Consider the following 12,975-nt stretch of genomic DNA (forward strand, 5'->3'; position numbering starts at 1 on the left):
TATCACCACTCCTCCAGTAATAACTCCTAAATATTTCCCAAAGCTTCTCTCTGTGTCCACCACCACAAACCAGTTCAAGCTACCATCAGCCCTTGGCTGAACTACTGCAGGAACCTCCCAACTTTCACCCACATTCCCTCTAACCTCCCTCCATCCACTCTCCATTTCTGCCAAAATGGACATCAAAAGACAACCCTAATCAAGATTTCTCCCTCACCAACACACCACTCAACGGCTTCCCTTTAGCTCTTAGGAAAACAGCAAAATGCCTTTACCATGACCCCTACCTCTTTCTCTGGCCTTGTCTCCCACCAAACTTCCTCTCTCTATTCCAGCCACACTCACACCCAGCCCAAGATCTCACAGGCTGATCCATCTGCAGAGAATGACTGTTCTTCCCTCCACCTCCTTACCTAATTAACTCCTAATATCTCTTTAACTCTCAGTTCAAGCACCATTCCCTTAAAGAAATGTACCCATAGGAGGGTTAAGTCACCCTGTTATAAGCATTCTGTAGTTCATGTCACAGCTGGAATTCTATACTTGGTGACCATTGACTAAAATTTGTCTCTCCCATTAAGGAAGAGCTCCTCAAGGACAAGTAATATTTTTATTCTTACCCGCCATTATCTCCTGAGCCGAGCACATGGCTTTGCTGGAGTGTTCAACATGAACGCATGAGTGAATGAAGAGAGGCCGAGACACCTCTGCAACTTCCAGATTATTTAAGCCAAAACTATCAACTCTGTAACAAACCTACCTAATGACAGCAATGACACATCTCAGCACCGACTACCTACCCTACACACCTGTGAAATTTAGAAAACAGTGAAGCTTGTTTTCTCACTGAGATACTGCATGATCATTCATTTTTAGATCCCCTTACTTTCAGGCACAATGAATGATTCAAATACCTGTTGGCGATTTGAGTGATTCCATTTTATCCTCATTACTATTCGAATTTCATTTATAAATGCCTCTAAGCATCCCCACTGCATTTTCTCTCAAAATGTCCTAGTCTAATACTATTTCCTATATAAAAGTGATTTTGCTACCAATTACTTCTGAATTAAAAAGATGTGTCCACATTGGATTAAAACTACAATATAGGTTAGCAATTACACTATAATTGGTATGCTCCTAAGCCATTCTACTCTCCAATCTAAAATCTCTCTTTCCTATAAAACCTGGGTTAAGGCTCTTAAAAGAAGAGGGAAAAAAAAAAAAACACGAGCTCAGAGTAAATACACCAGAACAAGTCTCAAGGACTTAGCCCTTCTTTGTACACTGACCTACATACTTTGAATTGAGAGCAAAAACATTCTAGAACACCATCTCCAAAAAGGTCACCTTCACATCCTTAATTAACAAAGTTCTCCTCTACAGCATGACTAGATATATACAAAATGACTTCTTGGTTTCTTGTAGCATGAGCAGTTTTACTAAGAATTCTCTCTGAATCAACCAAGGAAGCTCACCTTGCATCAGAAGCAAAGTAATACTCCACTGCTTTTTCTTCAACGGGGAAAAGGCAAGTTGTGCTGTCCACACGAGAGAGATTACAGCTTCCTTTCTTATCTTTGCCTATATTATAGAGTTAACAGAATCAGCACACATGTAGAAAACCATGGCTGATATATAAATATACATAATTTTCTACAAAATCAACAAAAAAGCATAGCAATGCAAAATAATTCCAGCAACTTTTCAATGCCAGGTAGATCACCCTATTTCCATGCAATAAGCCAACAAGAACAACGGGCATAGAGTGAAAGAGCAACTATTAAAGAGAGCGTGGCAGATACAGTGCTGTGTTATACGTTCTTTAATGTAATATTTCTGGGGCTTCCCTGGTGGCACAGTGGTTGAGAGTCCACCTGCCGATGCAGGGGACGCGGGTTCGTGCCCCGGTCTGGGAGGATCCCACATGCCGCGGAGCGGCTGGGCCCGTGAGCCATGGCCGCTGAGCCTGCGCTTCCGGAGCCTGTGCTCCGCAACGGGAGAGGCCACAGCAGTGAGAGGCCCGCATAGCGCAAAAAAAAAAATAATAATGTAATATTTCCTTTCCAAGTAAAAGGCAAATAATTAATGTCACTAAGTCTTTTTTAAATGTATGTGTAGCCTAATTTTAATTTAACTTCATACAAAACTTAATGAAATTAATACATTTAAGTTTGTATACTTAAACTTATCATTAAAATTACATTAAAAATATCAAAACTGTGCAATGAAAAATAAAATGAAGCCTAGTGGCATATTTTTATTATCTCCTAACAAAACTTCTCTAGATTTTAACAGTAAGTCAGCATAACAAGTCAAAGTTCAGGCTACACTAATTCTGATCTAAAAACAAAACAAAGATACTTATAACTCTCTAACCATGGTATATCATACATGGCAGCTACTGCTAAGGACTGGAACTATAAACCCAGAACCTCTCTCCTTTCTTAAAATTGGATTTTCTTACATTACTTTTATGTCAGGATAAAGTATAGTCCTTTTGCAATGATAATATCTTTTAATTCTAGCACTTTAGAATTCTGGCATTTCTACTTAATTTGTCAAGCTATTGATGAAGAACTTTTTTCCTCTCTGCTTATTCACAACTGAAGTCAAAACTAGAAGGCATAATGAAGTTTGACAAATTTGCCAAATACAGAAAATACTATTAATTGAAGGCTATATAAATGTCACAGAGACAAAAAAGCACCTTTCTCTAAGATCAGGACATAGTAGACCTTGTAACCAATGGATACAATGGCCAGAGGATACCATAAAGATACTTGTAAAAACTCATATTGTGTCCATCCTCTAAAATGCATGTCTATAAAAACTTGATAGTAATTATTCTTAGTAACATACATTCAAAGTTCTCCACAATCCATGATTATTTGGTGTGTTTTAGGCATGAAAGTAAAATAGCTCTTTCCATCCAAATTCAATAGCAGAAAAGATACCACACTTTAAAAAACAAGTATAAGATGACATCCCAGAGAAGATAACACTATAAAAAGATAGATCAGTGTTTGCCAGGGGCTGGGTATGGGGACAAGGGTTGACTACAGAGGGTCAGCTGAGGGAACTTTTTAGGGGATAAACTGTTCTTTATCTTGATTGTGGAGGTGATTATACAACTCTATGTGCTTGACAGAACTCATGAAATTGTACATCAAAAAGAGTGAACTTTACTGTATGTAAAAAGGTGAATTAAAAAATAGGCAAAAGGATAGGCCAGCACATACATTTAAAAATGTTTAAATACAACTAGCTTTGGTTATAAAATGTCCTACAGGGGTTGAGTTTCACCATATTCTTTCTACAAATATTGGTTATTTCCTTCTTCAAGTAACAGGGTATATTTAAATACAATATTCAGAAGAATTCAAGGTATCACTGCCTATTTAAATGAAAAGAATATTACCACTTGACATCTATATGACTGTTACAATCTGTAAAATGTCTTCCCATCTATTGTTTACCTCCTCTGATTTGACTTAAGTGGAAACGATTATTATCATCTTGCTTTATTTGGTCAGTAGTTATACCTGGAGAAAATAGCAAATGCTTGAAAGCCAGTCCAGTGTTTTCCCCTTTATACAGCCTCTTCAATAAGAGGCTGTACTTTTTAAACTAAACTCTGCTGAGCCATACATTATCTACCTACTAGGAGCTAGAGAAATCAGGGTTACTAAAACACAACCCCTGATCTCAAAAAGATGTCTCACGATAAATTTTTCTTCCAACACAATAAATTTTTCTTCCAACTTCTTAAGACCTTAGCCAATGTTTTTCCATTGCTTCTAAAAGCAGCCTAAGACATTGTACAAGGTAACACATCACATAAGTAGTATATACACAAGCAGAATTATTAACAGAAATCTGGAACTCTGGATCCAAAATTTATACTGGTAGGCTAGTTTTTTTTCTGAAAAGAGAGGGAGGGGAGGAGGAAAATAAGTTCTCACATCTCAGGACTGAAGGTTATTTAAGGAAACAACTTTCTGCTCCAGGTAAAACAGTGAAAGCAGCCACTATCTAAAGATGAATAGGTTTAGATTACTTTGCTAAATCTTTTTCAAGAAACCAAGAATTATGCATTAATAATATGGGTTTCAATTTCCTGAATTTACCATTCCCTGTGTCTTCTACAGAGAGAGCTTTTAGTAAAAAAGTAAAACAAAAACAACACACCATTTTTTGTCTAATTATATCAATAAAATGATCCAGTTTGTACAGCTAAAAAGATAAACTTCAAATGTAAATTTTAAAAAAACTCCAAATTCAAACAAAGCCAATCAGGTATCACATGTAAAAATATAAACGTAAAATGTCATGCATAAAACAAAATCCATTTAAACATATTTCAGTTAAAAATTAGGCTAAATTATTCAAATAACTACCACAGAGGTCAATCTACAATAGCCTAGCACGCAAACACAATGCTCTTTTCCTAATCTCGGCATCTTATTTATAATAATGTATCCTACATGATTTTAATTTAAAACAAAGGAAAAAACTTTAAAATTTCAACTATTTCCTCAAATCTCAGACATCTTAAAGAAACAAATTATTAAAAGCAGTTTTCTAAATGCCAAAAGCAGACAGACAAAATACACTCCACAAATTAGAAAAAGAATGTCAAAATATGTTTCCCCATAAAATAAGCATATTTTTACAGGCCCAGCACATTCATTCACTCCAAGAACAAAGAATTAGTAAAGAATGAACAAAAGAGGATAAGATTCCTCCCCATCCATGCAGAGTGCATTTCCCACCTCTTTCTCCCTGTGATCCCCACCATGTGAATTTTGATCCAATCTGAGTCCTAGCTAAGGATATACAACAGAAAAAAATTCTACTCGTCAGAGAAATCACAAAAACAAATTCTTTTCATGTCTAGACAGAACTATATATATGAGTGGATCTGACCAAAGGGGCATTTAATCAATTTTAGGAAAACAATTCTTTGTAACTACTGCACTCAATTTATACATTTTTCCCATGGCATGATGTAGGAATAGTTTTTACCTGTTCTGTAGAGGATTGGAATGTGATCAGTAGATAGTTTATGTTCACTTCGTACACCAATCAACAAAGGGCTACCTCGTCTGTTAGTACAAAATTAAACAGAATTAAACCATTTTTATAAGTAATGCACTAATGATACAAACTTTAAATGATGAGGGAACGCTCTGCAAATAATGTTTAAACGCTCCCTCCAAGTTCGACTTCAGATATAACAAAAGAACGACATAAACAGAGTTTTTAAAAAATATTCAGAGGTCAGCCAACTATGACCCACAGGCCAGGTTTGTCTATTTTTACTGGAACACAGCCATGCCCTTTCTTCTACACATTTTCTACAACTGCTTTCACACTACGACAGCAAAACTAAGTGGTTGCCACAGAGGCAACATGGCCCAGAAAGCCTAAAATATTTATACCATCTGGCCTGTTACAGAAAAAGTTTGCAGACCCCTGTTCTATAATGATGCACTAGAAAGTTTTCTCCTTTTTAATGTAAAACGGAACCTTTCTTTTGATGTGTTAACAATATATGAACATTAAACCCCTTGACTTCATTTTAAAGACAGCTCTCTCTTACCAACTCTTAGGGTTCCACACTGTTCTAAAAAGGACTTCATGATTAGGCTTGAATATCCCAGCAAAAGTAGTAATGGTACAATTATCTAGGACTCTGTCTAGAATATAGACTTCTGAAAAATATGGATATTTTACAAAATATTCAACATCCAAATTCACAAAGTAACAATGGTGTCCCACTACAAACAAAAGGCCAATTATAAATGCCAAAATGTTTTTGCTTTGTTAAGGGATTCTGTTACACGGAATAGTGGTAAAACAACAGACAAGAAGGGCATATGAAAATAAATACAGTCGACCTCCCATATGCATGGGTTCCACATCTGCAGATTCAACCAACTGCAGACTGAAAATATTCGGGGAAAAAAAATTCCAGAAAGTTCCAAAAAGCAAAACTTGAATTTGGCACACACTGGCAACTATTTACACACTAGCATTTGCGTTGTATTTACAACTATGTATATAACATTTACATTACATTAGGGTATGTAAGTAATCTAGAGATGATTAAAGTGTATGGGAGTACGTATCTAGGTTATACGCAAACACTACACCATTTTATATAGGGGACTTGCACATCCATGGATTTTGGTATTCATAGGAGCTCCTGGAACCAATCCCCCATGGATACCAAGGGATGACTCACACAAATATCTCTAAAAAAGGACAGAGCCATTATGGTGAAGGGCCATTCATAGTGTACAGGGAATAAGCTTATAATTCTAAAGTTTCAAAATACATATAATTATTAGTCATTATTAAATTTATATATACCTTGTGCCTACTGCTTGGCCAGGAAAATGAACACTTTTAAATACAAGTGCAAAAGCACCTTCCTATAGAGGGAAAAAAAATGCATTAGCAATATATATTATAATCAATTATCAAATGTGAAATGCCTAAAATATACTGGCTTCAGCACAGAAATGTTTTGTTCACACAGCTACTCTTTTGCACTAGTTTATAAATGAGTCTAAATTTTAGGTAGACACTTACTCCTGAGCTTTGATGTATCCAAGATCCACTTTTTAACCAAGCCCACTCTTGAAATAGGCTCAGTAGATAATAGCTCCTAAACAGACCATTTTAAAAGACACCTTTGTACACGCTACCAATACTTCTCAATAGGTACATCATACCTCCCATACTATGCATTAGTAAGGGAAGGGCAGAATCAGAAAAGATCCCAAGCTCCATATCCAAAACCCATTCTCTGGCCCAGTAATTTTATACCACTGTTAACTTCCATTCTTTTTGTCCTTGATATTGGAGACATAAATATACACAATCACAATTATTAACATGCACACCATACTGCCCCCTCAACCCAAACTCCTCAGGGACGGGGCCTAAGGAAATCAAGAATGAATAAAGGAGGAACATAAGGTAGGAGAAGGAAGGAACAGAAAAAACTGGGTTATATGAGTAGAAACAAGAAAAGGCTGGGAAGGCACACTACTCTGCCTTGAGTAAAGAGAAGTAACAGTTCTCTATCTTCTCTACCTTCCTGACTCCTTTTGCTGCAGACATCATAAGATTTGGGTGGAGATGGGAGGTAAGGGTTGGACCTTCATAGAGAAGTAAAGGGCTTTTAAATGGTAAAGCCAGAGTTATGAGTGGGATTGGGGCGGGGGGGCAGGGGTGGAAGTCACTATGTATTTGGACCTTTGTGTATCTTTGATATCTTTAATCTTCAATTAGGACAACTGGGATGAGATCAAAAACAATGCCACTTTTCTCTCGGGTTGGGAAATAATCTTCTGTAGAGGTACAGGGCCAAGGAAAAGTCCCCATAAGGAAAAATGAGTTGACTGTACTGGCTTAGAGACATGCAGACATTATCCCAGAATAAAGAGTGTGTATTTCACCAAAGCTGCCCTTCCCTAAGTTATTGACTAGAAGGACACTTGAATGAGCAGGAAGCAAGAAAGTGATGAATCCCCAACTGTGTGTACTGTGTACATGTTTGTGTGTGGTGTGTATGGGTTTGTGTGTGTGTATGCATAGTTTTTGGACAAACAGCTTTTGGATTATTTTTAGTTCCCATGACACTAAACTACAGTGAAAGAAGTAAAATCATTAAAACAACGGTCTCTCAAAATTATTCAAGTCAATAGTTATATACATGGGAAATAAAAGCAAAAAATACTTAAGAAATTAGCATAATTCCTACTTATCAAAGTTATTTTTAAGTGTTTATTGTGATTAATGTTGGCAATAATTATCTTTAAAAGTGTGGTTTAATACCAATTGTTGGATGACTCTCTCCACCAAGGTAGTAAAACTTGTATCTTGACTTTCCCGATTGTCATACATGTACTTAACAAGCTTGGCAATTGTCTCTGTGTCTGTTTCAGATTCAAAGTCATAGCCTTTGCTTTCCTGTAATTAGAAAGGAAAAAATTTTGATCCATTCAAGGAAATATTCATTATATCTAAATCTTTTCTACACAATTTTTCCTCAAAAATCTCATTATCCAACTTCTAGTCTTTTTTTGACCACCACACCCTGATTACCCACTGTTTAAAATTAAGGTCACCATCTAATTACGGTGAACCCAAAATAGTGAGGTATTCTCTGTGACCAAACATACTTATAATTATATAAATCTATATATGTCATATGTGAATTAAATAATTATAAAATAATTAAAATATAATGAAATATATAACATTCACAAACCACTAATTCCATTATGAATATAATGATTCCTTCTTTTCTTTTTTATAAATTTATTTATTTATTTATTTTTGGCTGTGCTGGGTCTTCGTTGTTGCTGCACGGGCTTTCTTTAGTTGGGTCGAGTGGGGGCTACCCTTTGTTGTGGTGCACGGGCTTCTCATTGTAGCGGCCTCTCTTGTTGCGGAGCACGGGCTTCTCCTTGTGGTGGCTTCTCTTGTTGTGGAGCATGGGCTCTAGGAGCATGGGATTCAGTAGTTGTGGCACATGGGCTCAGTAGTTGTGGCTCGCAGGCTCTAGAGCGCAGGCTCAGTAGTTGGGGCGCATGGGCTTAGCTGCTCTGCGGCATGTGGGATCTTCCCAGACCAGGGCTCAAACCCGTGTGCCCTGCATTGGCAGGTGGATTCTTAACTACTGTGCCACCAAGGAAGCCCATGATTCCTTCTTTAATGATGATATTTCACTGTCCAATACAATGGCCATTAGCTATATGTCGCTATTTAAATTTAAAGTGAAATAAAATTTCAAATTTAGTTCCTCATTCATCCTACCTCAACAGCCACATGTGGACAGTGGCTACCATATTGGGACAGTACATGTGTAGAAAGTTTCCATCACTGCAGAATGCTGAACTGGACAGCCTTGAGAAGTCACTCATGAAGTCATCATCATTACAATTACTATATAGTACACAGCTATTTAGGGCATGGAGCCTTCATTCAAGCTGTCTTGAGTCTTCTAACACTCTAGAATCTTTTAAAAATGACACGGTCTCTCACAATGGAAAGACATCCCCCCAAATTCCAATTTTATTTAAGCTTTTGGGTCATTTATAATCAAGCCAAATAATTATTTTCTTTTCATATAAGAAACAAAAAAGTTCTACTGTCAACAAAAAAAAGTCCAATAAACCACCATATCCTTGTAACTGTCTTAGGAATTATTTGATCACATCGAGATAGGATTTACTGCACATCCCAACAAACAACCTCAATGCTCTCATTAGAAGTATTCTTCAAAGACTGGTAGTCTTTTTAGGTCACTTTACTTACCAAAAACTTTTTCAAGTCTTTGTAGTTGGTGATGATTCCATTGTGAATAACAATAAATTCTAAAAGAGATAAAAGTATTGATGACCAAAAAATTATAGGTCTAATAAACACTATAAATTGCCATTACTATTAAGAGATTTTTCTCAAGTCAAAAAATTTGTTACATGCTATACTTTCAGGTGTAATCAAGTATTATCCACTTTTCATCATCAGATTACCCTCAGGTAGATCAGCAGCACAGTTCACATGTAGAAGCACACAGTGCTAAGAGGTGGGTATAGTGGGTTAATACAATAAACTGGAGTCTAGAGACATCAACTTCAGTTGTGGCTAAACTACCAGTCCAGTGCCACCATGTAAAAGAAGCAGGTTCCCTGGACCAGTTTCCTCATTTGCAAAATGAAAGGGTTGAACTAAATAACTATTATTCTCACTTCTTTGTTCACTCATTCTTATGCATAGAACATTCCTAAGTTTAAAGAGAAAGGCTTCATCCAATTTACACTAAATGAGTTTAAAACCAAACTTAAAGAACTGAGAAAAAACGGACAGTTACTCAGTTCTATAGTTTAATTTACTTATCTGAGGTCCAGAAAATTCCCAGAATGTCAGATAAACTAAAGTTAAAGAAGCATTTCAAGATCAAATACAGATGACAGTGGGATAATTTTCATCTTTTTTTTGATTAAATAACTTTCAAAAACGTAAGAATGTGCAATCAGGAGTTGACAATATTATCTGTAGCCACTGACAGTGTATGTAAAGTAAAGGCAACTAATGTGGATTTCTTATTTAAAGTTCACGTAAATCAGGAGAGAAATTACCACTAAATTCAATTTTATATCAAATTATCAAAATGTTTTTTAATATACTTAAAGATCTGACATGAAGTGAGCTTGAACTGAACACGTTCACTACAAACCAAATGTTAAACACTTCACTAGATTTCTAAGAAAGAAAAGATACCACAAAATGATACTACAAATAAATCTTAAAATTTTAATGCTAGAACACAGAGAATCATAAATAGCTGATATAAAGCCTTAACTTAAAGCCAAATTCTCAAAATATAACATATAGTTTTTCAGAAATCCTTTATAAAAACCTTGTCAGTATTAAAAGTTTGAGTAGTTAACATTCTAATCCAATAATTATGTGAAGCATGAAAAACCTAAAAAGGTAGCTACTGAATTAAACTACAAAATCTTACCTCAAAGGGATATATATACACACATACATACATATATACACATATGTATGTATTCACTTATTGTTTAAAATTATGGAAGAACAGACTCAAAAATTTTGTTAAATGTTTATATATAGGAAGAGATGGAATAAGGAAGAGGAAATAAGATAGAAGCTAGACTTATTTTAGTATGCCTTTTTTATAGGTATGACCTCAGAACTATGCAAATATTTTAAATAGTTTTAAAAAAAATTATTTTTTAAAGAAAATCAATTCCTAAAACTCAAAATAAAATATATTAACATAATGCTATACCCAGCTAGTAGAACAATTACATACAGAAGGATTATTCCAAGTGACTCCAAAACATAGTAATTTGATTATACATCCCTAGAGAGATATACCCTAAGGACAAAAAAAACCCAAAAAACAGTCAACATACTGTTATGGTAGTGTTGACATTATGATCCCATTGTACATGTACCATCTGATAGATCAAATAAGTATGTTGCTGGTGTTAAGAACTAAGTTTTTAAGTGTGACTGAAAAGAAATACATAAATCAATGAGGTTAAGTAAAAACCTTACAGCCCTGGATTTGAATTGAAAGTGTTAGTGTAAAATTATGTTGTTTTCTCTTTAAATTTATACATGCACATACACAGAGGTATATATATTTCCTAGCTCTGCCCACTGAAAAGGCCTAGGTGCAATGAGCACTTCTAAGACCTGGTTTAGTCTTTTTTTTTTTTTTTGGCAGTACAACATAGAAGTACATGGTGTTACTAGCTTGAGTTAACAGAAGTTTTAAAAGATGACCATTTACTATTAAGTAACCTCATAACAGAAATGTATCTCAAGCTGCCAAGGCTGTAGAAAATATGCAGGATGGGATGGAGATTATTCTTGTGTTTAACAGGGTAAAAGAGTTAATTGCTAGCCCAGCACTATAACTGTACTTATTTGGAAAAAAACTGTTTTGTTTCAGTGATGGTTTCATCTTTCATTTCTTTCAGCTGGGTGGGAAATAAAAGGACACATGCTTTCCTGAGTTTTACATGTTCTTGTTAATACACGGTTTGTTTCAGCAGGCTGCCATCCGTTAAGCCTGCAGGAGTCCTCCTGGGTATTTCTGAATTGTGTTGTGTACATGTGTGCCTGAGACCTTGTCTTCTTACAGCATTTAGTTGCTGTTTGCCTTGTTGGATAAAATATTAGCAATGTATCCTTTCCATATTCCCTGCCATCAAACCTATTATGATCCAAAATCCTCATCAAACATCTGGTTTTAGAACTTGGGTATGGTAGTAAAAAAAATAATTCTTGGGGCTTCCCTGGTGGCGCAGTGGTTGAGAGTCCGCCTGCTGATGCAGGGGACACGGGTTCGTGCCCCGGTCCGGGAAGATCCCACATGCCGCGGAGCGGCTGGGCCCGTGAGCCATGGCCGCTGAGCCTGCGCGTCCGGAGCCTGTGCTCCTCAACGGGAGAGGCCACAACAGTGAGAGGCCTGCGTACCGCAAAAAAAAAAATAAATAAATAAAATGAAATAAAATAAAATTCTTGGACAAACCATCCCCTCCGTAAGCATGGGCCTATGCTGAAACTTTCCCTCACAACTCTACATTTCTACTTCAAGTAACTGACCTTTCAACTCTACTCATTTAGAGGAACAAACCATGGAAAAGAGGTACATGTTTGCCCTCTTCCTATAGGCCTCATCTTCAAATTTTAGTTCTGTCACGTAAGAAAATCTCACTCTGTCCCCTGTGTCCTTTTCTAATCTTGACAAAGAGGAAAGTTCCTTCTAGAGCTATCCATACTCCTCAGATCTGCTGTGTGCGCTGTGCAGACTTCCAGCGAAGTGGAGGGTGAGAGCAGGCAGTAGACTCTAAGGCACTTTCCTCCACGTAGAATGTCAGGTTGTCCCTCCCCGCACTCTCCCAAGAAGATGACCTGATGCATCCTGGCTCCGCGTTCACACAGCTTGTCACTGCGGCAGAAGACACATCTACGCCTTCGTTATTCAAACGTGGGTGGCTCTCTAGCATGACTAAATAACACGGGAACAATCCATCTCTAAATAAATACTACTGTGCTGTTTCTTCTAGAGGTGCCTCTGCTGATGTACTTCTAAGCCACATCAGTCTTTCCAGTTTCAGTGGTGGAATGTGGCCCCCTAGTTACTGTTGGTGGTTACTTTAGGCATAAAGTAAATCCTTCTCCAACAATTTCAAAATACTTGTGACTTCAAACATCAGTTCAGAGAGCTTACACTTTGTCAGCCTTCACCTGCTCCTTAATTCTCGACACTACGAGGTGGAGTTATCAATGAGATCACATAAGCTACTGCTGGAAAGTTGGTAAGACAAAAAGTCATCACATGGGCTTCCCAGGTGGCGCAGTGGTTGCGCGTCCGCCTGCCAATGCAGGGGACCCGTGTTCGCGCCCCGT

At 36.8% G+C, this 12,975-nt stretch overlaps 1 protein-coding gene across 4 annotated transcripts in view; it reads right to left on the reverse strand.

Annotated features, from left to right (window-relative positions):
• The window catches only part of GFPT1 (glutamine--fructose-6-phosphate transaminase 1), a 59,695-nt gene that overhangs the window by 20,758 nt on the left and 25,962 nt on the right, over nucleotides 1-12,975 (reverse strand). For 2 of the 4 annotated variants that reach the window (XM_024133480.3, XM_007113007.4), the window contains 6 exons: nucleotides 9,337-9,395; nucleotides 7,852-7,986; nucleotides 6,379-6,440; nucleotides 5,029-5,108; nucleotides 3,480-3,545; nucleotides 1,479-1,584 (listed from right to left, as the gene is read on the reverse strand). In XM_024133480.3, the coding sequence (XP_023989248.1) occupies nucleotides 1,479-1,584; nucleotides 3,480-3,545; nucleotides 5,029-5,108; nucleotides 6,379-6,440; nucleotides 7,852-7,986; nucleotides 9,337-9,395 (508 nt within the window). Of the gene's footprint in view, nucleotides 1-1,478; nucleotides 1,585-3,479; nucleotides 3,546-4,775; nucleotides 4,830-5,028; nucleotides 5,109-6,378; nucleotides 6,441-7,851; nucleotides 7,987-9,336; nucleotides 9,396-12,975 lie in introns of all 4 variants that reach the window. The other 2 variants (XM_024133481.3, XM_024133482.2) reach the window with 2 other exon arrangements.

This window comes from Physeter macrocephalus, chromosome 12, assembly GCF_002837175.3.
Source record: "Physeter macrocephalus isolate SW-GA chromosome 12, ASM283717v5, whole genome shotgun sequence".
Taxonomy (NCBI): domain Eukaryota; kingdom Metazoa; phylum Chordata; class Mammalia; order Artiodactyla; family Physeteridae; genus Physeter; species Physeter macrocephalus.